Source organism: Phoxinus phoxinus (assembly GCF_949152265.1).
Source record: "Phoxinus phoxinus genome assembly, chromosome: 2".
Taxonomy (NCBI): Eukaryota; Metazoa; Chordata; class Actinopteri; order Cypriniformes; family Leuciscidae; genus Phoxinus; species Phoxinus phoxinus.
In genome coordinates this window covers 37,076,609-37,102,793 of record NC_136877.1, presented here as the reverse complement: position 1 = coordinate 37,102,793, position 26,185 = coordinate 37,076,609, and the positions used below count along the sequence as shown (strand labels likewise).

The window sequence follows — 26,185 nt, the reverse complement described above, 5'->3', positions numbered from 1 at the left end:
TTAAGTAAAAATCATGTTCCATGAGGATATTTTTTAGCCTACATTTCCTACCGTAAATATAAAACATTTATTTTTGTGAGTGAATGCAGCACAATCGCAAACATAAATGGACAACTTTCTCAGTGTTTAGATTTTTTTGCACCCTTAGATTCCAGATTTTCAAATAGTTGTATCTCGGCCAAATATTATCATATATCAAACCATCCATCAAAGCTTATTTATTCAGCTTTCAGATGATGTATAAATCTCAATTTCAGAAAAGTGACTCATGTGACTTTTGTGGTCAAGGGTCACATTTACTCTCAAGTCTTTACTGCTTTAATTGTATATATCATAAATAATTTGCATATTAAGTGACACATTATGCATCTAGTAATTGTAGCCTATACTTTTTTGTCTTCTTTCTTGTAAATTCATGTCAGTGATCCAGTGCAAATGAAAGGGGAACTTTAACGCAATGCACATTGTGTAACATCATTTTGAACTTCAGAATGCAACACTGGCTTACATTCCCTGTCTACTAAAGACAATAGAACATTAAAGCAGTTCATCAAAGAATTTTTAAAAAGTTATTCAAAAATACAGCATAAAGACATAGAGTATAAGAACATTTCCAATGCAATAAATGTATGCTGGCTCAAAGACAGTGTTAGTGAGTCTTTAATACTCATTAAGTTTAATACAATCCTAATGTGACATCATAATTAAACCCTTATTACTTCAATAATAGTAACACATAAGGGTAGACTTTATTGTTTTTCATAGTCATTGCTATGCACATATTGTGTATTGTTTAAATATAGATTGTGCATTCTATGTAATGTCTTACCATATTATATACTTGTTTTTGGAGCAAGGCAAATTCTTTGTAAATGCAACATACCATGGCAAACAAAATTAATTCAGATTGTTGTAAAATGTGGTAGTGGATCCTTCAGGAATATTTTATCTGTTAAGGTGACTGGAAAACTCATGATATGAATAATGAATGGAGATAAATAAAGAAATCTACTGGTGGAAAATTATGAAATCCACAAGAGCATTGGGATTTGGATGATGGTTTGTCTTTCAAACTAAAGTGACCTGGAACATACATCAAACCCCACAGCAAAGCCCAGATCCAAATCCCGGTATCTGTGATATGAATAAAAAAAAAAAAAATGTTTTTCACAAAGAGTCCCATATATCCAATTAAAAATTTAGAAGACCAGGCAAAATTCTTTAAATAAATGCTCAAGGTCTTTTGTATCTCCAAATATGTTTTTTGAAGGAATAATTTTGTTTATTTTTCCCCTTTTTGCTATACAAAGATTAAAAATGATAAGACCTCATGATCATTTTCAGGTAAATTGGGACAGTGCAATTGGTAATGTGAGACACATTTTCATCTTATTTGTGCTTGGATAGTACTGTACAATTGCTTACAACAGGATATTGTACAAATCTTTTTTTTTTCAATAGAAATGTTTCAAAATGTAATGTAAAATAAATGTAAATAACTTTATAAAAACAGACTCACTATAGCGTAATGATGATGTTTCGTGCTCAGCTCTGGTTTTTTTTTTTAAAGGTTTTGGAACCAGTAATAGCCTTCTTTGTTTATGGTTTCGGACCAAACACCTTTCACTCTTTTTTCAAGGGTGGATTTTGGAGCACGCCTGGCCCTGGCCAAAAAACGAGGCTTGCCTCCACTATACCATGTAGGCTACTCATTGATTGCCCCTTCATTCTTTCTTAACTTCTCCACTGATAAATACCTCTGGCTCTCTCTTCTGTATGACTGACATGTTTTCCTATTTTATTCGTTTCTGCCTACAGCTTCTCTCCACCCCCCCCCCCCCCCCCCCTTTCTTAAAGTAAAAGAAAAATCACCAAACACCAAAAATATTGATATTATGTATTACATATTATATTCCAGCAAAAATACACATAAAAAGTCAATATACTCAATATACTCAATATAGTCAAATACATATAACAATACAAACTAAACTGTAAAGTTTGTGCTTTCATTTGCTTCATTACAAGACGTATGTCTTACAAAACTAAACAAAATACAGTTTGCCGAGCTCGTTTACCTTGATTTTGAAAATACACAATTGAGGAATGGACTTTTTTGGCAGTTTAAACTTGCACAAACACCCTAACTCATCTCACACAACTCACTACTTTTTGACGACAAAATTAAATTATTTTTTATTTATTACTAAAAGTGATTTGCTAGAACTCCTTATATCAAAATGAATACAGCAGTTTTACACAGTAGTAAAAAAAAAGAAAAAGAAAAAGAGGCTAAAGTGCAAGGTTCGCTTGAGAAAATAAAACAAACTATCATACTCGTACTAAGAATATGAATACAGAAATACAGCTTATGACAGGTGAAGCATTAATGCTCAATTACCCAACGCTCTGTGACTCAATGTCATCTGAGGAACTTTCAACTTCCTGACCAGCAGGATAAGAGTGTATCTTTAAATACCCTTTGTGGATAATCTTTCATGGTAAAAACGGAAAGAAAAGAGAAATTTGGCAATTTCAGAAAGTCACTGTTTGAGCATCATCAAAATTTTAACTATTTTCATGAGTATGTAGCATATTCTGTTTTGAAGTTTCAGAACTGCTCCCACCCGAACTGGAATCATCTTTCTTTTTTATCCGCTCAAGAGCATAGCATCGCAGCATTAGAAAAAATCCTGTTAGGATACATGGGAATAGGATATTATCATGTAATTATTTTCATAACAGAATGGAAGCTAATAAGTTAAAAGCAAGATTTCTTAAGTAATGATAACAAAAGGAAACAAGTTCAAGGGCTGTTTTATTTTTATATGCTACCACAGGAAGTCAACTTATATTTACACAATAGCCTAGCCATTATTTGACCTTGTGTATTTTGTGATAGAAAAAAAGCTTACCTTGTAAGGAATTGATAATACAGAATAGGAAGAGGGTGGCCTCTGAGAGAGGGCCAAAATCGAGGAAACTGAGGCCCCATGTTGTGCCAAACAGACAGGTGAGACCCCAGATACTGAGAAAAGCCACATTAATCTTCTTCCAATCGGATCGATTGCGGATCTCCTTCACCACAAGGAAAAGCATGACTGTACCAGAGCTCACCACAACAGCCAGTAAGCCAATATTAATGATGTAATGGGCCAGTAGGCTTTTGTCAGAATCCAACATCCAGCACCTGGATAAGCAAAGCAAAGATTTCTTTATTCTTGTATACTGAATGCAGGGTTACATCTAAGATATAGTAAATATATCTTCTTACATGTGGTAAGGACCGGTGATATTTTCACTTGATACTATCTTCTTTTTGCCATAAATATTCCCTATTGAGAGCAGTATACCAACTAGCAGAGCTGGGAGACCTATAATAGGAAAAAAATATATTGTTATACAGTACGTATATATAAATATAAATATATTCTTAAAAGAAACAGGTGAAAATGCTATTTCTGCTTGTTTTAAAACAAATAAATAAATAAATGTAGGCTATGTTTATACTCACCAAATCCCCCCATGTAAAAGACCCATGGAGGTGTTGAGCTGAACACCTTGCGGACTAACAAGAATGTGTGAAACACTTCCACAGCCATCCAGCAGAGTGTGCTGAGTAGCGAATAGTGCAGAAGAGCTCCTGTCATCTCACAAACGGTTTTATTTCCAACATTGGCTATTGTACCGGTAAGGATGAAGAACAAGCACAAAAGAAATATTGCCACCACCAGACCACGGTGGACCAGTGAGGTCTGGTTTTTCTTCACTTTTCTGGAATGCAGAGACAAAAACAATGGGGGTAAGATTCAAAATAGATTTAATTTCACTGAAAAAAGTGGAAAAAAAAGAAAGAAAGAAGATTTGTGATAGTGTAATAAAAGTGTAATAAATTCCAAGTCAATGAAATCATAATTACCTATGTTTACAGAGCCAATAGAAGAGAACCACACAGCTAACTAAAGACAGGGCACAGCACACAGCGGTAATGAACGTCAGAGCCTCTAGGTGGCGAACTGTAGCCCTCGGTTTCACTTGCTAAAGCATTGAAGAAAAATAGACATGGTAAAGTATGTATTATTCCATTTCTGTGTGTAATCCGTTAACACACTCTCCCATTGGCTATGCAAATTCCCAAGAATGAAAGAAATACCTTTTATTCATAAAGTCTGGCTCTCAGTGTAAAATATTACAAGCAATGAGTAAAAGCTTATTTTACTCATTGTAAATAATTTACCTTAATTTTTAATAAATAATTGACCCTAATTGACCTTAATTTTCTTGGTAGACCCGCTACTCACCACAAGAATAGCGAAGTATGTAAGGTGATAACATTGACATTCTGTCTCTCTTTCATTGATTTTAAACGTATTACAACCCTCGTATTTCCAATTCACTTCCTTGTCTGCAGAAAAAAGACATCAGTAGGACAATCAGTAACTGCATTAACATTTACTTGATGTCAAATACGGATTGATGATGTGTCTATGAACATGAAGACTTGAGCACACCTTTTCTTGTGTCCCATGAAACACATCTTCCAGAACAGTTAGCCTGTGGAATGAAACAGAAGAGGATATGAAGAGAGTGGCTTGGCACATATAGTACAGCATGGAGATTCGTCATAGCAATTGCAAAATTCAGCTGTCATAATGAGGCCCTTTTGATTAAAATGCCCAAAACAAGGCTTCACCTCACCATCATGGCCATGCGGTTTTCAGTGTTAAAAGGGCCACTCTCACCAAAATTGAACCTAGGCTATTTTTGTTAAAGGGGTGGTTGAGTATGATTTCACTGTTCTAACTTTAGGTAGTGTGTAATGTTGCTGTTTGAGCATAAACAAAATCTGCAAAGTTACAACGCTCAAAGTTTAAAGCAAAGGAAGATATTTGCTTTTAAAGAAAAGGACTACAACAAATGGCTGGTAGGGACTACACGACATTCCTCCCGGGTTAGTGACATCAGCAACCCTAAAATAGGGTTGCAGCCCCTGGGAACGCGCAGTCCATGTTGAGAAGAGGAAAAGTTGTTGTATAAGAGTACATTTGTGAGTCAGCTCAAACTTTAGCATCCATCTTTTCACATGCAATAGAAAGTCACTCTGTGTGCATCTCACAACAGTTCCTATACGAGCGATTTATAGATTATCATGACAGAATATGCTAATTGAAGATAGTTAACTCCACATCAGCAACATAAATGTATCAACTAACCATTCAGAGACGTCCTGTTGCATTCTACATGTTGTCACTTCTTCTTGAGTCTCTCCATCTTTTTCTGATTCCGTTTTAACATTAAAGGCAGAACAGTTTCTGTCATTTTAGTGTGTCTGCGTGAGGTAATTGCAGCTGCAAAGAAAGGTTTTGTACGACTCACTTTATCAGTTAGTGTTTCCGGTGGCTGGGATTTTGTCAGTCAAAAGTAGTCGATCTCTGAATGCAACATAACATGAGGAGAGTAAAGATGGAAAGCGCCTAAAGCTTGTTTCCATGACATATTGCCATGAGCTAAGTGTCTAAGTTATCATGCTTTTCATTGGAATTACAAGTTCATGACATTTTCTCATATGGAGTCAGTTCATTACGTTGCATTCGGAGATCGACTACTTTTGACTGACAAAATGCCAGCGGACGGAAACACAGGGAGTTGTTCAAAATCTTTATTTTTTAGTAAACTCTGTGTACACAAACAATGTTGTCAATGCTCAAGTTCATGTGTAGAGCCCCTGGTGATACTTCAAGCACAGTAGCGCCCCTAGCACTCCCATTCAAAAGGCATTTTGACCGAAAACGAAAATACGGTCAAACTTAAAAATGGAGTTTCCATTCTAATTATGCTTTTACACTAATATTTGACTCGGGTAGATTAACAAAAAGAGCCTAAGTTCGATTTTGGCGAGAGTTACCCTTTAAGGAAATGTAATGTAAGGACATTTAGGGTGGGGGTTTTCACACTTGTAGTTCGGTTCTCTCTCTCTTTTTTTGTTTGCTAAAGAAAATAATACATTTAGTCCTGGTTTCCTTAGCATTCACACAGTCATTTTTAACACCAAACCTAAACATACAAAACGAAAACCTCTTTTATGACGTATATTTTAGAACAGAACTTGCTGTGTGCTAGGCGAACTGCGTGTGTGCGTACACAAACAGCTTATAAAATATGCAAAGGAGTAAAAACAGTGTCAAGAATTTCTCAGTTTTAAAAACAAATGAATATCTGCTGCAAGGAGACAGTGGTTCTGACGCCTGTACCAAACTGTAATGGGCAACATAGGTCCTATGACGAGAAGGTATGCTTGAGCATTCTGTCCTTTATAGGGTTGCATCTTGTGACATCACGTTTTGTTGGTTTGTTTAGATGTCTATGGTCCATATTGCCTTTATATTTCTCAAACTAAACCAGAGTTCTTTTGGAAGCCGTTTTGTTTGGGGCGCACCAAGGTTCGGATGACAGCGTTCACTCTTATTCAAATAATAAACCGCACTGTCAGAGCAATTGCAGCGGAGTTTGTCTTAATCTAACCAAGTGTGAGCACACCCTTATGCCTGGTTCAGATTACACGATTTTTTTTTGTCTGTTACGATAGTCACTATGTCAGATTACACGATTTTGACTCCTAAAATCTTGTTGTATCGTGGACAAGAAACATGTCAGACTACACGTTGCTTTCTGACTAGTCATCGCGTGCCGTCTCACACACACACATTCATTCGCACATATACACACGCACTCACTCTCACACGTATATACACACACACACACACACACACTAGGGTGAGGGACAGTCCTGAAATTTGTCCCGCTAGTCATAAGCAGTGTCCCGCTTTTTTATTTTGTCTGCATCATTTTATTTCATCGTCCTATAAATTAAAATTCTACAATAAAAAATGTTAATAAGAAAACACTGAACATGCGCAGCCAATATTATTGGTTCTAGCCAGAGCGGGAAAACAAACACTGAGGAAAAAAATAAAATCTGCTACAGAAAAATGGATCTATCCGGAGCTTCCGAGAAGAAAAAGCGTCTTTGTTCGTATGATAAGGAATGGGAGAAAAAATATATATGGTTAAAACCAGTTACAGGTGACCCTAAAAAAGGAGATTGCAGTGTATGCCACCGAAGTTTCACCATCACGCATGGAAAAGACACAAAAATATACTGAATCCGGTAAGAACGCATTCATCTTTCCTAATGGAATTTAAAGGAACACTTCACCCATTTGCATTAGACTTTGTATCTTTAGAAACCCAGTCACATTTTCGAATGGTCATGGTTTATTCCCTTATTTTCCCCTGAGATGGGAGAAATAAGGATTTAAGTGTTCCACTTCCTGCTTTTTATGACGCAAAAATCGTCATTTTGCGTCATAAAAAGCAGGAAGTCAAATTTCTTTGAATAAGGGTAAGACTACAAACACTAGCTCATCATTTATCCAGTAGAAGGCGCTGTTCCGCATGTTTTCAACCCGCCCATAGAGGGATCTCACTCACAGAATGTACATATGGTGTCAGCCATTCTTTATTTGGAAGCTAAGCTAACAGATTCTTATTCTGTGGAGAAAGCTGAGTAGTAGCGGTGACCATCCTCTTTTTCCCGGACATGTCCGGCCGTCGAGATGTCCGGGATTCGGCTTTTGCTTTCTGCAGTCGCATTCATAGTTTACATGCACACCTTTTGTTTCAATCTAACGTTAACTGAATTCATTCCGATTGGTGAATCTGAATGTAGTGTTTACATGAACGCTAAACAAGTGATCGTTTGATGTGCGTTTTAACATTGCTAGGAAAATTCCCGCTCCTCCGTGAGAGATACGAGACCGGTGCGTCTCACAGGCGCCGGCGCCACTCATCAGTAATCACGCCACCGGGCTCGCATCGTTCTCCGCGGCCGTCAGTCTCGTTCCTGCTCGTCACAGTAAACATGAGGAATGGCGACTGTAGAACGCAAAAGCCGAATCCTGGACATTTTGGGCGACATCAAAATACTGGGCAGACTCACGGAGACTCACTAGTAGCATAGTCTTGTTGTTGTTTACTGTGATCTCTTACCGGTAGGCGTGGCCTCCTAGGGCAGCGAAGCAAGTGCATTCTGGGAGTTGTTGTCTTTCATCCCCATAAGCCAAAAATACATTTTCTGGCTTTTCTCAGTCTAGAAGGCTCCAAATTCAAAAATAATTTCACATTTCTTCTACATAAATGACCCATTTTAAATACACATTCATCTTTCCAGAGGTGAAGTGTTCCTTTAAGTGCATTTGGAAATGTGATTTTTTGCGATTGGATTATTTTCAGTTAATTATTTAGATTGAATAGACCCGTGCTGTTAAAATGAGTTTTATAGCCTATTATTAGTGACGTTTACAGCGCCGGTTAGCGCCGTCATTAACATTTTTATAAAGCCTATTAGCAATTTAAAGCATGTTAACACCACTGCAAAAAGACATCTAATATAAAATCAATATTTGCACACGTACACACTCTCTCTCTCGCTCGTTCGCTCGCTCACTCACTTCGTGAAGGACTGAATTTTTTTTAAAACATGCTAGTCTTTTTGTCGTGATGTCGTGAAGCATCGCAGACGTGACGTAGGTTGTCGCCCACTATGACACACACTATACGAGATGAAACGATCAAATCTTGCATCCCGACGCCCGTTGTCGTTTACGAATCACCACGACACCCTACGTCAAACGAATCGTGCCAAAATCGGGCTAAAATCTTGTAATCTGAACCAGGCATTAGTCTACTCAGTGCAAAAATGATGTGAGCTACAGTTGTTGCTAAGCTTATGAATAGTACTTTATCACCATAACAAACATGGTATAACTTGAAAAAGTATTTAAAAAATACTATTAAACATGCTCAAACATACTTACAGGTAAGGGAATGTGATGGAACCGGATTTTGACAGGTTCTGGGAGGTTTTTGATGATCTCGTTCTCTACAGAGAGTCCAACTATGTCACCCAGAAGAGTTGAATCAGAAGGTCCCACCTATACATCACAAACACTGTTGTATCATACTGTTCATTGCTCCACATGCTTTATTTCTGCTTGACAAATAATGTCATACCTGAAATAATTTCTGCTCCTTGTAGTAAGTACACACCACTTTGGATTTGATGTTTGTTTTTGATTTCAGGCAAGGGGGAAGATAAACGGAGGGTATCATGTTTGAAGCTACAGAGGCCTGGAATGCAAAACATGTATTCATATGCAAGAAAAATACTTTTCTGTGAATCAAAGATTATTTGAACTTTGTTTATAAAATATGAATGTCATTTACTGGCAGAGTTAAATTGAGCCCTGTGAAGCCCTCTTCCATCTCAATAACTGTGCTCTGAGCACAAGGTAGATCCACATGACCTGTTGTATTGGATTTCATCACTACTTCCTCTATCCTGAAAACACACGCACAAACACATGTATTTAGACATGATCACACTACAACAGATACACAAATGTTACTTACTGTACTAGGTGTTATAAGTTATTATTACATATTCATGTGATTCAGCATGATTATTAAAGATACAAGAGCTAGTATTATATAAGGCATAGATTCTGTCTGCACTCTCTAGAAAGTCATATTCATATGAACCCAAATTGCATCAATGCCACAATCCCACCACCATGTGTATGGTTGCAATACAAACCACGGTAAATACTTAGGCCTACCTAATGTAACCACACAAAATGGAACCACCCATTTCTGCACTATGCATAGGGCTATACTCGTTTAAAGATTTTAATATGATGGCTCAGCATATTAAATGAACATGCACAATATATGAAAAAAATTAAATGTTGAAGGTGATAAATGTACTAAAAATCCAATGATGCACTTGGCAGTTCATGCCACAAAATAATTAGTTAGAAAGCCATTGTAAGCATGTGTTTAGCTTCCTGTTTGGGGCTCAACCACTGTTCTTCACTCATATTTAATACAAGCATGCACAACATAACCTCTTGCAGTCTGCATGATTGACCACATCAGTTCATAACACTCTAAAGTAATAGTGAAACTACCAAACTAAAATAAAATGATAATTGGCTTACATGTTTGCTCCTCTGGACTTCTGACTTGCCTCTTTACAGAACCTCTCTTCTGTAAGTGGGAAAACAGATGAAATATACTGAAACCAAACTAATTACATGCTTAGAAATGCTAAACTCAGTCAGTGTAACTTTTTATATCTGAAACTTTGACAATAATGAACATATTACAGCTTAAAGGTTCTTACTGCAGTTGATTGAACCCCCTTTAAATGTATATGTTTCCATTACATCGCTCCTGATGATATCACCATGGGTGCTGCCTTTCACAATACCATACAGACTGGCATTTTCCTGGTCTCCCAGTGAGAGGTCAGTGCAGCAGGATCCTTGAAGGCCTTTTGGTTCACACAGAATGTGATTGTTTCCATTCACCTCCACTATCAGCAGGTCCAGCAGCGGTTCCCAGAGCACACAGAAATGACTTTGATTTTGAAGAGCGTTTGAATCTAGGTGAATGGATGAGGATCGTGTGCACTTCGCTGTGATACTGCCCCGAATAGAGAGTGTGCTCTCATTTGCTGAAATCTCAATTTTCTCACAGCCTGTTTTCAAATCATACTTCAGATTGCGGGATGCGTTGCCATGGCGCCATATTCCACACATCTTAAAGTCTCTGTCATTCTCTAATGTTGCTGGAGAAGTAAATAAAATTGATATTTATATATATATACTTTTCATCTGTAATTTTTTTTATTTTAATTCTAACAAACTATCCAAAATTTGACATTTTTGCACTAATCAAGTGCAAATTTTTTTATTTATTTAACAAGATACTAACAGCAATTCTTATTATGCATCATTATACATAAAAATAAACTTAATTTCACTTCCTTGCTGGTCGCCTACTTACCTAGACCCGAACTGAACAAAAGACAGATGATCATCCACATTCTTACAGTCTTTGGGTTCTGCTTCATTGTAGCTCATAGATGATGCCTGAAAAGCAACAGAGAACTCAGTTAGAGAGAAATGAAAATATGCACAAATACGTGCCTCAGTAGAGCCATGCAAGGGCATCCCATATGAAAAGGAAATACTGTTATCAATATCTTGGCTGTTCCTTCCCCTTACCTCCTAGTTTATAGAAAAAGATACATGTCTGCATTATCTATATGGAAAAAAAATAAAATAATAATTCCTCTTCCACTATTTGTGAGATAAAAAGGCAGCCATCTAGTAACACATCTATTCCTGGACTCTTATCAATAAGAACACATACATCCAAGGGTAAAAATACATTCTGATGCATATTTGGCTGCAACTGCCATCTCTTATCCATGAGAACAGACTTTCTTTTGCAACAAAGTGACTATTGTGGTCATACAGATATGATGCAATCTTTATGTCACAATCTTTGTTTCATTTTGTCATTTTGTGAAGTAATACATGAACCCTCATGGTCAAGACAAAGAGCATGTCTCAGATCTACAATAAATGAATCATAATACACTGCCAGTCCCAATGTGCTAAAACACATGCAAATGACAGTGAATGAGTCAGCATGGATCACTGAGGCACACGACAGATCTACAAGTCACTTTCTCCAAATTTGACAGTTTTAGAAGCTGATGGTTTTTTTTCTCACTTCGTAGAGAGACTATCCAAACATCAGAAAACTGTGATATCGCAGTTCAAAAAAGTGGTAAAGCATTCAAGTTGCTCACATCCTCTCATGTAAAATAGGATATTAAGTCACTGCATCAAACCGATGCCAGAATATAATTTAAGATTGAAACGGATGAAAGTGAAACGAATTCTCGAACAATAAAAAATGTAGGACAGGACTTGATTTTGCCTATCAGGAATTGATTGGATCGTTGTGTTAGCTATAGCTGTGATCTCATGTGAGTGACAGTTTGTCCCGCCCTCACGCAGAGAAACACGTCATCAGAGAAGAGAAGAGTGAGGGGAAGTTACTTTGATTAAAGATTAAGAGGGCACATGACTTTTATCATAACAATAATGATGTGCACGAATAAATCATTTATAATAAATACAGCAATATTCCATAAAAAATAAGAATTGGCCATTTTGATTTCATGGTGACTTTAAACCCAGATGATGTGCCTAAGAATAAGACCACATGCAGGGTTAACAGAGCAGTAGGACGTTTTCACAGAGATAAGTCTAACCTTCTTGTAGATAACAATCATAGGATCAACAACTTTATTTAGTTCACACTTGTATAGCGCAGATCTACAGTGTTGCTTTTCTGCATGTTGACCTTTCTTTCACAAATACGAGCCAAACTGGTTAAAATGAAACTGTCTAGCACGTAGAATATAGCACACTGTTAAGATCAGACAACACTGTGGCTTTCCTGCGTTTACCGACTTCGAGCGCAAACATGCGTCAACCTGTTGTGGCAGGCATTATGCAAAACACAACATCTGCAGATACTCGATTTGGTCTGACGACGAAACTACATCATGTGCTTTTCAACTGCTGCTGCTACTATTATGAGATAGTGTGTTCTAGAACTACTACTAAACTACTATGAAATGCATGCATGCATAAACAAAGAGAATCAGAGACACATATACTGTAGGAGAGATAAAGGAGATGAGAGATAATAACATAAAATGACTGCCATCTGTGTCAAGAGAACAATGATACATCAATGATAAAAAGATCTAAACAGCAAATGTGCACATAGTATACTGAGTCAGTGCACTTTAGAGTTGACAAAATTCTGGAACAGGTCCGTTTAACTGATCATTGCGTATGCAGTGTAATGTGTGTGAGACAATTCTGACACTGTAGCAACAAATATTGTTTGGGTGTCTAAAAAGCGGTCTATATTAATGCATAATTGTGCACATTTTGGATACTGTGATCTGTTTTGACAAACTTTTTGAAAAGGAATAAAAAACTTGCCACAACAAAAACAACCTACACAACAGGCAGTTGTCATCATCTTGCCTATGTTGTGGTTAGCCAGTTGACTTGAGTTTTTCCACCCACACTGGCCACCGGATACTATCAGGCCCCAACAACATCTTGCCATGCAAACTACTTGGACACACATCAATCAAGCACACTTTATTTATTGCAATTCAAATAATAAATAAATAAAACAGATACATTCTCTACATAGATTAGTTGCTTTTCCACAAGCTAAAAGAGACCTTACCATTAACCAATTAATAGGTATTTACCTTAGCATTAAATTGCAATAATTGTTACAGTATATTTACGCACACCTGCTCAACTGCTCTTTAATGCAAATATCTAATCAGCCAATGACATGACAGCATCTCAAAAAATTTAGACGTCCGAATCCAATGATCTTGTCACATCCTGTCAACTGAGATTCCTTCAACTGATCGATTTTTGAAAGCAACATATAAGCTGCGTCCAAAATCGCGTACTATGTGAGTAGGTACTACATTTAAATAGAACGTACTTCTTGACCGTATTAGATTTCGGACGCAGCTCTAGACTTATGCACCAGAGAAACAAGCGCGCAACCATCTTTAGAATATTGTCTTTGAACTTCCGTTTTGAGGTCGCTCTGTATATTTCTATGGCATCGCTGTCCAGGAGTAACTAGCTGGTCAAGTTTTTACTTAATGTAAAGTTAACGAAAGTTATCATGAGGATTATAATGTTTAAAGCAGATGTCTTAACAAATGTCAGTAGACCGGGAAGATTTTAAAACGAGCCGTTCATTCATAAATGCAAGATCGCCGTGAAGGTACAGACCGGAAGACAAAAGACAATGAGCACAGCGTTGAAAAGGGATGGGGCTACATAAGCTCTATAGGGTATGGGCCTATGATATCCCACAATCCTGTGCGTTCCAATCTGCGACAGTTAAGCTAAACTAGGTATTAATTAATAATACCTAGAATATCAAAATCGACTGCTGGCGGTAGATCCTTTTCCTATTTAGCACCAAAACTTTGGAACAGTCTTCCTACCATTGTCCGGGAAGCAGACACACTCTGTCAGTTCAAATCTAGACTAAAAACACATCTCTTCGGCCTAGCATACACATAACACATTATAGACTTATATAATTAGGCTGCATAGTTTAGAACAGCCGGGACCGGGAACACTTCCCGTAATCCTGATGTACTTGGTACATCATAAGAAGGATGGCGTCTACGCTAATATTAGTCTCTCTGTCTATCCCGAGGTTTACTGCTGTCCACCGGAACCAGGCCGTATCCAGATCTGATGAAGGACCAGCGCCAGGACACGACGACGACGCCGCTGACCTGAAGTGTCAACCAGTCTCTCCTCCTCTCCACTCCGACTTCAACCAACCGGAACTGGACAAATACTCTGATTCATTCTGAACTTCATACACTGTTCACTCATTGGCCAGAGGAGAACTGGCCCCCGACTGAGCCTGGGTTCTCCCAAGGTTTTTTTTTCTCCATTCTGTCACCTGATGGAGTTTTGGTTCCTTGCCGCTGTTGCCTTACCTTCTGGCTTGCTTAGTTGGGGACATTTAATATTCAACAATATTATAGATCTGCCTTAAAGGTGGACGATGATGAAATTATTTTTTGTATTATTTTCATGTTATCACTGTGAAGCTGCTTTGATACAAACTGTATTGTAAAAAGCGCTATATAAATAAAGATGACTTGACTTGACTTGACTAAAAAATAAAGATGAATCAGAAAGTTGCGGTTGGTGGTCAGTTTGTGTGTATATGTATGTTTTTGACCAACTTTTTCAAATTTTGCTGTAGTTTGCAGGGCTGCACGATTAATCGAAAATTAAACTGAAAAGAGTGATTTGGCTTAAGGCTGGGCATACACTGTGTAATTTTCATCCGTTTTTGAGTCGAATTATGACTCATGCAACTCTTTTTTGAGGCTGATTTTCAGCATTGTCGTGCATTGTTTGCAGTGTACAGGGGGAAACAAGAGGTGATAAACTCTCCCGACCAGCAATCGGATGGGCGGATGAATTTCTGGCATGTCAGAAATTTTGGTAGCCCCTCATGAGGATATCATACACTTGAAGCAGAGCTACGAACCGATTGCCCTAAACCCAGTGTTTTTCCCACACTGCGCCTGAGCGAAAACAGAAGTTAAACCATTTCATCTTTAATGCAGCAAGACTGAAAACAAAATAAGATAGATCTTTGAGTTCTGTAGCTATCAAACAGCTGCAATTTAGCAAACTGTTGCTTACCTCCAGTTCGTGTTGCAAAATGCAAAATTCATTTACTTGACAATTCACTTGTTTCACGTTTCCCTTTCACTTTATTTACTCATTTATTTAATATAGCCTGTTTCACAGGAAATATGAACCATCTATCATTTGTCAATAAAGAAAAATGTCACATCGCAATATTGGACATTTTTCTGTTTTAAACCATGAAGGTGAGTCAGTGGATATTATACAAGCAATGTGCAAACTTTGCGCGAGACTTAAGTCTCAAACCCCACTCAATTATAGACAGAAAGTTTCGGCAAGTGAAGACAACGAGAGATAAATCCTACTTCAACATATTTCTTAATATTTCTCTTGTGACCCATTTATGTAGTTCTAAAAAAAATGAGAAGAGAAGTATTTTGTGTTAAACAAGTTGTTTTGGAATTAAAGCTGCACTTAATTTTCTTTGATGAGAGATTATTGCAATGTCCGGATGTATTATAGGCTACTGTTAATCATTTTAATTATAAGCCTATTTATAATCGACCTAAATGTTTTTAAATCAGTTCCAATGAAGAGTAAGCTGATCTATCTAGCCTAATCTTTCATTATTCTAGTGATGTGCTCTGCAATTATTGCAAAAGAAAGGTGCAAATGATTTGTAATATCAATTTAATAATAAAATAAGGCCTACCCTAATAATAATAATAATAATTGAATACATAAATTGGAAATGATAAATACTCTTGATATCGATTGCTGATGCTTTTGATATCTCTGGATATACTGTCATCTATCGGTGCAACCTGGAGAGGGGGTTTATTGCGCACATTTCACAGGTAGGCTATGAGCAGTCAAGTCGCAGCTCAAAAATCGGACCATATAGTCCTGCCCTGACAGTCTTGTCTGTTTTGTCACTGTTTTAATGTTTCCTTGTTTGCCTTGTGCCTGAGCACATGGCTCTGTCTTTAGGCTTGTTCGACTTGAACCGGCACTGCACAGACTGATCGGTTTATGAAATCAAAGTACCGCGAGAGAGATTTAAAAGCATGAGGAGCCATCTTCTCTCTAATAGCTCTAGCTGTACTTGATGTCATAAATCGATCAGTCTGTGCATCACCGGTTCAAGTCGAACAAGCCTATTGTTTGTGTTGGCCATGTGCTCCTCTATCCCGCCTACTTGTTACCCCGTTACCACGCCCCCGTTTAGTCCTTGGCTGTTTCTCAATAGCAAGTAGGCCTACGCAAACTTTTGACTTGTGTCCTTGGTAGTTTCGGACTTGCCAAATTCGACAAGGAGAACGAACTCCCGAGGACGAGAGGACGCAAGTGGAACAGCGGCGTTCTTGATCGCGTCACTCAGCACGCTCCGGCTACTCCGGTTATCTTTTTATGTATATTTTAGGCAACAATAAAACTAAATATGGTATAAAACACCACTCTGCCTCTTTTCATTTAAAAAAATCTTAAACACATTAAATGGCCACACAAATGTGGTTCAGGCAACGTGTACATTGATTATCTTCACTGCATATAACAACCTGAAATATAAAACACAACCCTGCTTCTTTTTGTTTTCATTTTAAAAGTATGAAACATTATTAATCATTAAAACTGACATTTAATAAACAGAGACGGGGTTGTGTCGTTTTATTTTATTATAGGCCTACATGTAGGCTACATACAGTGAAGAGAATGTATAATGAAATAAATATAAAAAATATTCTATATGTTTTAAAATATATAAAATAAAATTACACAACCCTGACTCTTTTTGTTAAATGTCAGTTTTAATGATCAATAATATCCAGTTTACAATAATATCCAGTATATAGAAGCACTAGCTGAGGAAAAGCTGTTCCAGTCGGGGTTAATGAGCGTCGAACGGCCGGTGACCGCCTGGATCTCACAACTCCGAAAGCTCGGTAAAAGGAGCAGATTAAGAACACATCCGGGGATTTGAACTGGACTTGGCTAGATGTGAACTTTGAATTGGAACAGTACTTGGGCAGCGACTGATGACGTTTCACAAGTCCACAAGTACAGACAAGAACGCATATTGAGAAACGGCCCTTGTCTAGTCCTCATTTGCTTGATTGTGTGCACCTGTTCCTCGTGTGCTCTGCTCCCTTAATATTGTGCTCCTTTTCTTCATGTCTTTTCTGGTTCACTTTGTGTCCTACGATATGCTCCTGTTTGCTTTCCTGTGTCTGCAATTTATTGTTGCTCTTGTTCTAGTTGACCATTTGATTAGTTCTAGTGTATCCTTGTTGCTATTTTTAGTTTTTTCCTCTAGTTTCTTTCCTTTGTATTTTATTTGTTTGCAAGTTCCAGTTATTTCTAGTTTTCTTTTTATTATTCATCTAGCCATAGTAATTTACATCTGGTTTTATTTGGCCTCTTGTTTCATTTATTATCTTCTTTCTTGTCTTGTTCCGTTATATTGTTGTGTTGTGTCTTATCTTGTTCATTGTCTTGTCCCTGCATCCTGAGATTTCCTGGCAACTGACCCTCACTAGACTGTGGGAACAGTCTGATTCTCAAGTGTCAAGCCTCTGGTTCAGTGAGCCTCTGCCAGGCAGCAAGACTGGTGCTACATCAATGAGATCATCAAGCCTCTGGTTCCTTGTGTTCCTGCTTGTCTTCATCATCCCACCTGGTGCCTCTGCCTCTGCAGTCCTCAATCCCGTTGTCGCTCCAGGACTAGTCTCAGCCTCAGACGTCACGCCCAAGGACCGTTGAATGAAAGTCTGACGCATATGGCACATTTTTCTAGAAACACTTCGGGAGTTTCGAAGTTGTGATCTGATTGGTTGAATTCTACAGGATGTCCGGGAGACATGTGCGTAGCGTTCTTTGACAGTCTGCCTGGAAACAAATGTTGTGACGCCCAAACCCCTCGTGAAAAAAGAACGCCAAACACTAAACGCTGGATTTTCAGCGTTCGCGGCTCCATTGTTGCAGTAAACTTGCAATTATTCATTATTCGATGAATAATTTATTAGATGCACGCTGGTCTGTTATTGTAAAGACATCAACATTATATTTTCACGCCCCTAAACATGACGCGGAACAAAACAAACTGTGATTGGTTAAGTTACATGTCAGTCAAACGTCCTCGGCCAAGAAAAGCTGCGATAGAGTCCAGACCTTCTGCCATCTGTCTAAAGGCCTGGCTATGCGCAACTACCCCGGGATTGGTGTCAGTGGTCATCCTCCTTGCCTGTCATTGTGTCGTCTGCTCTGTCCTACTGTTTGAATTGTTTAATTGTCTCAATCTCCTTGTTGTGCCCTGTCTACAGTCTTGTCAATAAAACATCACTGCTCATTCTGTGTCTGAGTCCTCTCTATCTTGCAGAACTGTGACACACATAGATTGTGAGCTTTTGCTTTACATCGCATGCAATCTACTTGTACAGTGTGAGTTTGAAACCTTGCTGAAATCGTGAGTTCGGACAGTTGTGAGCCATTACATAGGCTACGTTACGAGTCAGTTAACCTGATAATTGCGTCAAAGCAGCTGGTAGTACACGGCACGACTGTCCTGCACGACGAGCCAGTGGCAATCACATGTGCTTTGCTTTCACGCTAAACATGGAGACTGGAGCCTTCAATGTTGCTGCTATAGCTTCGGATAGAAAAAAAAAAGACAAGTGTGCAAATGATTTGGTGAAAAGCAGAGAACAACACAGCAATACCTTTCAACAAAAACAAGAGAGTGTATTTTTGTGTGTGTGTCAGTGTATGCGCACGCTAGAAAAATCGTCCAATTCCTTGAATTTTGAAACATGTTTGAAAATTATTGGGAGGTCAGGAGGCTCATAATAATTATGTTCGGCTCCGCACGTAATTCTTCATGACCATACGAGCATCAAGGATTTCCAAGCTAGTTCTCCAGAGAGAAAAAAAATGCCTGAGCTGAGAGCTTGTACGATCGCAACAAAAATCGCAACATGTGCAATTATCCCTTATCCCTGTAATTTTCCTATAATACATTTCTGTAAAATAAAAATATGATATTATTATTATTAATTTCTTATACATTTTTTTCTCAAATACTCAATGTTTTATTTTTAATAAAACAATTATTACAATATTAATATATATTTTTTTTATATATTTTTTTGATTTATGTTTATTTAGCAATAATTATTTATTATAATTAATAATTATTTGTCATATTAATATATAAGAACAAAACAAGCACAACAAGCTGGGTGATATAGGATGCACCAAAATAAAAATTCTGGCCGAAACCAAAACATTCTGGATGCACTTGGCCGAAAATCGAAACCAAAAATTACTTATTCTTTTTTTTTTATATAAATCTCTTATGTTAAATATTTTTTATTCGACAGAAGTGAATTAATCACTTTAGCTGGAAAATAACTTTATTCAAGAACCGCTATAAAGCCAAAACAATCTGTTACCTTAAATTATACGTTTATCTCTGTAAAGCAGCTTTGAAACAATCTACATTGTTAAAAGCGCTATATAAATGAAGATGACTTGACTTGACTGGACAGCACTCACACGGGTTGCCAGTTTGGACACACTCAACATGAACGAGCGCAAATGACAATGAAAATTGGCAAATTGGCAACGTGCAGTATCACACAGACCAAATCAAAAACAAACATTCCAGCCTGGAAACGCACATTTCAAAGTAAAATAACTGGCTGTATAGTGTTTTTCAGAGAAATGAGTATGTGAACTTATCATGTTTCCTCAATATATGCAAACATATTATGGTATTTTTATGCTTTAGTAGAGTGAAAAAAGTTACATACAGCACCTTACAGGCCTCTTTTCTCTTTCGTCCAAAAATCGATAATTTTGGTGCATATAATAATCACATTTTAAATTGCAAACGCAATTTTAACCAGAAAAATTGCAAATACATTTTTTTCCACCAAATCATGCAGCCCTAATTTCTAGCGAGAAATAAGTACTGTAGTAATTGAATATTCTCTTAGTTATCACCAAAGCTCTCTATATTTTGTTGTACATCATTAAAAAGTTATGTTGCTTCAGAAGACCTGAACCTTTGTGTGCAAACGCTGCCTGCAAAGTCATTGCCAGTCAGCTGCAGGCTTGGTCAAGACAATCTGCTGAATTTCAAACTGAGCACCAGAATGGGGAAGAAATGTTATTTCAGTGACGTTGAAAGTGGCAAGGTTGTTGGTCTCCGAGTAATTCAGAAACTGCCGATCTTCGGGAATTTTCATCCACAACCATACGGTTTACAGAGAATCGTCAGTAAAAGAGAAAATATCCAGTGAGCAGCAGAGGTCAGAGGAGAATGGTTCCTGCTGATAGAAAGGTAACAGTAACTCAAATAACCACTCTTACAACCAAGGTCTGCAGAAGAGCATCTCTGAACGCACAAGTTGAACCTTGAAGAAAAATCTAAATATTTTGCTATAGCTCTAAACAAGTGAACACAATAAAACTGAGGTTACAATTTGCACGGGCTCACCAAAATTGGACAAAAGAAGATTGGAAAAAATGTGTTCACTAAACTCAAATGGCCTCCAGAGTCACCAGATCTCAATCCAATAGAGCACCTTTGGGCAAATCTGTAGCAACTGTGTGATGCTATGTCAATATGGACCAAAATCTCAGAGGAATGTTTCCAGCAAATGTTGCAACGAAGAAAAGAGGCAAATGGGGTCTAACCCGGTACTAGCAAGGTACCTGATAAAGTGGCCGGTGAGCATATACACTGTAAAAATTATTGTAATTGTATGCTATGGTGCGTGTCTTTGTCCAAACATGTCTGCAATGTATTGTATAAAAATTACAGCCCAATGTGGCTATTACAGAACAGCCTATTGACACTGACTGAGAGTACCCAGTTCCTCTGTGCTATGTTTGAGAAGGGTGCGTCTATGCCTCCGCCTTCTCTGGCCCACTCTGCCTCTGCCATTGTTCATTGCTATGTGGACCTCACAGCAGTCAAAGAATGTCCCTTTTCTCTCCAAGCACCACTGAAAGGAAGCTGGTAAAGTCCATTTATACAGGGAGCATGTTGCCAGTTTTAGGCCCCGTTTACACGAGAACGTTCGCGGGTGAAAACTAAAAAATATTTTATCAGATGTGCCTTTCGTTTACACGGCGACAGCATTTTTGGGGCTTAAAAACGCACAAAAGTGAAACCACCCTCCAGAGTGGAAATCTTTAAAACGCTCCACAGTCGCGTTCCCGTCTAAAGGGTAAAAACTAGGGCCGGGACTCGATTAAAAAAATTACTCTAATTAATTAGAGGCTTTGTAATTAAAGGGCACCTATTATGACATTTAAAATGTTCCTAATGTTGGTTTGGGAGTCCCCAACAACAGGTTTACGTGCATCCAATGTCAAAAAACACTTTTGTTTTCGTATAATATGCATTTATTTTTACCTGATTTGCTCACCGACTCCCAAATGATTCGTTCAACGACTCGTTTTTCCAAACCCCTCCTCTGCGCGACGCTAATCTGCGATTGGTCAGATGACCCAGCAGTGTTTACAGAGATAATACTTATTGTTTAACACGGAGTACAATGATGCTTTTATCAATTAAATTGTGTTATAATAATGATTATAGTCCACTGCTTTATAGTTTGTAGTAAAAAATGAAAAATAAGATAAATAATTTAATGTTATGTTAGCGAGCATAGCCCAGAGTTCATATTGTAAAAGCACAATCAGTCTTGGTTTGCGTTAGCCCGATGCATAAACATAACATTTTACACAAAAAAAATGCAGTTACGTTACTACGAGGTATTACTCTATTCTTTAAGACAACTCCGAAAACAACGACAAACACTTCACATCTCAATACAATTGTCATTGAAGACCTAGAAGCTAAACGGTGCTTACACAACAAACAAAATAATTATTAAGCATGCTACATAAAATATAAAAACAAAAATTATTAATAACACTTACAGGTTGTGATACGGAGGAGGAAGCTGATGCAAATACACTTGGAACTGAACCTTCCTTCAATATCAGCCGGCTCGCGAATCCAAGTTTGATTGCATTTAAGTTGATAAAGCAATCGTCTTCAAAATGGCGCGAACAAAGCACAAGGCTCGGACTATACTTCTGTGGTATAGTTGTATATATGAATTGTAGCCACTTAGTCTTCAAATGCTCCTCCTTGGGCAGATGAAAAAAGTTGTCTTTTGAGTCGCACTTCAGAACACAGCGTCTCGTCGCCATTATATTTTCAAGTTTTCCCTGACCTTGGAGCGCAATAAGTGGGCGTATCGTATTCAAATAACTTGACAAGTTGACGTCATCTAGTCAGAGAAAAAGCTTCGGTCTTCTAACGATTCATAAAAATGACTCCAAGTCGACTCTTACTTTTGAAAGACAATAACTTTATATACGGTGCACTTTCATATTTCAAACTTTGCAGGATGTTTTTGTTCACTTAGATCTATGTTACACACTACATGAAAGGTACATTTCAAAATTCCATAATAGGTGCCCTTTAATGAATCGAAATTAATCGCATTTTAATCGCATATAAATCTTTGACCTGAGAACAGTGAGAAGTAATTTTTTTCACATGGATTTTTAGTATACTATTGAATAATGACTGAATACATAAGCTTAAGCAACAAAATATTGTTTATTTTTGTTCAACCAAGTCCAGCAGACCAGTGCTATTTTTGCCATTAAGTGTAGCAATAGCCGTTCCGAATTCCTTGTTGCACAGCTTGCACACAACCATGCTCTTATCGACGCTTCCATCCGTTCGTTTTTTATAACAAAATGTCCCTTCCACGGGGCCAACCAAAGCGGTCTCGTCAGCTTCTTTGTTCATGTTCACTGTGGTTTGTTGTTGTCTGAAGTTATCAAGTTATGAACATAGACGGTTATGAACGCTATTGGTGCTCCAGTATAATCGGTCCGCCTAAACTCATCCAGTGAGAAACGTTCCGCGGTGCAAAAATAAGTGCGATCAAAATGCGTAAAAAAAATGTAACGCGTTATTTTTTGTGTAATTAATTAATCTTAATTAACGCGTTAAAGTCCCGGCTCTAGTAAAAACGTAAAAGTCTATAGGGAGAGAAGTAGAAGAAAGGTTGTACGCAGGCGCGCGGACTTGGTGTTATTGTGTGGCAGTGCTTCACATTGCCACCTAGCCGCCTGGAGTGCATACGACATCGAATTTCACACACTTTTGCGTCACCATATGCACGCAGATTTCCCCCCGATAACGCTCGTCTAAACGCAGAATAAAAAGTGTTAACGCCACTTTTGCGTTTTCTCTTCAGGACGTTTCCGTGTAAACATAGCCTCAAATGTGCAATAAAAGGAATTTTTGTAAATATTCATAACATTCTCTCAACCTTACTATGTTATTTCCCAAAACCACGCACAATCATATGACACTTCCTCTTTTACGGTAGTTATAATGACTCTGTGGAAATTTGAATAACCTCTGTGTGAAGTTCACAGAAGTCATAAGTCTTCCAGGTATACCTGAATGTCGTTGCTCTGATAAAATCTCTTGAAATGATTGAACTTGTTTTGAAGTCCAACATATAAGCCTCGAGAGAGATAAACCACAGAAGACTTGCGTTTACAATATTTCCACGGCTGATGTTGTGTCTAGCAAAGCTAACAACCCGCACAGAACAAGAATGTGAACTTTGAGATGAACTAGGTCAAGCTATTGTGCTTTTCCTTTGTGACATCAGTGTCAGACAAAAAAGAGAGAGGTCTTTCAGCTCACTTCATTCTGAGCTGAACTGACAAGTAGCAGAGACTGAGGGCAAAGGACTTTCGATCATTTAGTGGCGAATGCTCTGAAGCTAATTTGCATTAGAGCGAAAAACTAACTGACGTTTAGATCATGCACAGATCAAACCACCATGGTTCAGACAGGAAAACCAACATACACTACAAGACATAAAGAGAAGCTAAAATGAAAACATCTTTGGTTGCAATTTAATAAGCATACCAGCCATTCTTAAAGAACAGTTCGTAACTAAATTCAACTCGAATTTGCAGAAATAATAAAAGCAGACAGTTGTAGTCACAGGCTCAATCTTCTCAGTCAGTTATAGAAGGCAGATAAAGGAAGCATTCCTTTCTATTGAGGCGGACTGACTGGGGGGGTTACAGGATTGTTGAGGGTTTCACTAAAGCACACAGTCTCAGTGTGTCTTTGATTTGTTCATAGCCTCGGAGTAAATATGCGGGTGCTGCTCCTCCACCTGCGCTCCAATTTCCCCAAGGAGATCTTTGTCTCATATATTTCTGCAGTGAGCGTGAAATGTTGAAACGAAAATGGAAATAGAGAGAAAGTTAATCTTAAGGTTGAGTTTAGCTCAGGTCAAATCTAACCCTGTTAAAAGTAATTGCATGTTAAGATGTGTTAATGTGTTACTTTAAGCTCTTATTAACATGGTTTATTTGGTATTTATTTAACAGAATTTGGACATTTTGAGAGTTTCTTCTGGTAGTGTCTAGTGTCTCTACTTGCAAACACATTAACATGAGGGAAAATACAAAAACCCAGCCCATTTTATTTGAATACAAAAGAATTACGGGAGACCGGGGCTAGTTGTCACAGGGGCTATATCTCAGGTTTTGATAACACAAATGTGTTTTCTCTAGCAGTGCATTCATATAGTCTTTTAAGCACATCATGTCTGTGAATTTAACCCTTCAAACAAAAAATTTCAATAGCGAAATATTTAGCTATAGCTCTAAACAAGTGAACACAATACAACAACACTGTAGCAGCACTTATGGCAATGGTCAGCTATAATGAAGATAGATTTGAACTGAAAAATATATTGTTCTTAGATATCAGACCGGGGCAAATTGTCACATTTTTATCATCAGAAGTTATTATTGTTCTTACTGTGACAACATACCCCACATATAGCGTTTAATCGTGTAAAGGGGTTTGATGGTGTTTGACAAATTAAAATAGATAGCTCTATATTTCGGTTAATATTTTTCTAATCCGTTTAATAACGGCGGCGACCGTAGGCTACTTTACCCCCCATTAAACAAGTAAAAAAGCAAAAGCAATGGATTCTGATCAAAATGTATGAAAACATACAATTCACACTCTAACAACTTTCTCACTAAGTGTGATCGGAGAATTATATCGTGCATCACATTGGCAAACATTTAGAGATATTGTCTTACCTTTCATACACAAACGTAGAACACTTGCTAACAGCCTCTCGTCTACACAAAACGGTTTGTTTTCGACGAAATCGCGTAAAAGGTCGCTGGTTATTTTGAAGTAAGGTTCCCGCTGAGACAGGTTATAGCTACATGTCAAAACACTAAAACCAGAGCGATAAACGCAAGGGACTTTCACACTCAGACACCGCGCGCACAGTGACTCAGTCAGTCTCCCAGAGCGTGTGAATATACTACTGAAGGAGCTCGTGTCACATTATCATGCAAGGCTAGTCATGTCATGCGAAAAGCGTAGGGTCTATGAGCTCTCAGTCTCATACACTGCATCAAAGCGAATAGATGACAGCATTAAAAAGCTTTATAGTAAAAAAAAGTAGTCAAATTAAACTATTGTAACCTGGTTCCCTGTTATGTGCTACATTTGAAATAGAAATTACACAAAAGTTAGGCTACAGCAGGTCTAGAAAGGGGGGTGAACATAGCCGGCTATATAGTTTAGCATAATCAGGCTTTATTTTTTGCATTAGAAATAAAAAATACAGACAAACTAAATCAAAACAATTATTTTCTTACTGTTATCAACATGGTCTTTTCAAGGGCAATCTCTTTTAGTCTATGTCTCTTTAAAACCCTACAATAAAGCCATGTTGATAAGGTTCCATCGCTAGGTGGACAAGTAGGAGAGGGATCTCTCTCTCTCTCTCTCTCTCTCTCTCTCTCTCTCTCTCTCTCTCTCTCTCTCTCTCTCTCTCTCTCTCTCTCTGTGTGTGTGTGTGTGTGTGTGTGTGTGTTGTCTGTTGATCAGTTAGAGCACCTGGCTTCCTGTGCGTCTCAGCTGCTATTTC

The 26,185-nt window shown here is 37.9% G+C and overlaps 2 protein-coding genes across 2 annotated transcripts in view; one reads left to right on the top strand and one right to left on the bottom strand.

Moving 5' to 3' along the window:
* The window catches only part of ccdc102a (coiled-coil domain containing 102A), a 159,959-nt gene that overhangs the window by 42,374 nt on the left and 91,400 nt on the right, over positions 1 to 26,185 (top strand). The window lies entirely within an intron of this gene.
* Positions 1,462 to 25,575, bottom strand: LOC306986186 (adhesion G-protein coupled receptor G5-like). Its single transcript, XM_079589132.1, has 14 exons — positions 25,341 to 25,575; positions 10,909 to 10,994; positions 10,244 to 10,690; positions 10,059 to 10,107; positions 9,286 to 9,400; positions 9,073 to 9,189; positions 8,877 to 8,993; positions 4,512 to 4,554; positions 4,302 to 4,405; positions 3,920 to 4,038; positions 3,515 to 3,774; positions 3,275 to 3,374; positions 2,916 to 3,190; positions 1,462 to 2,693 (listed from the first exon to the last, which is right to left on the bottom strand). The coding sequence occupies exons 2-14, from the start codon at positions 10,973 to 10,975 to the stop codon at positions 2,569 to 2,571; spliced, it is 1,938 nt and encodes a 645-aa protein (XP_079445258.1). The 5' UTR covers positions 10,976 to 10,994; positions 25,341 to 25,575; the 3' UTR covers positions 1,462 to 2,568.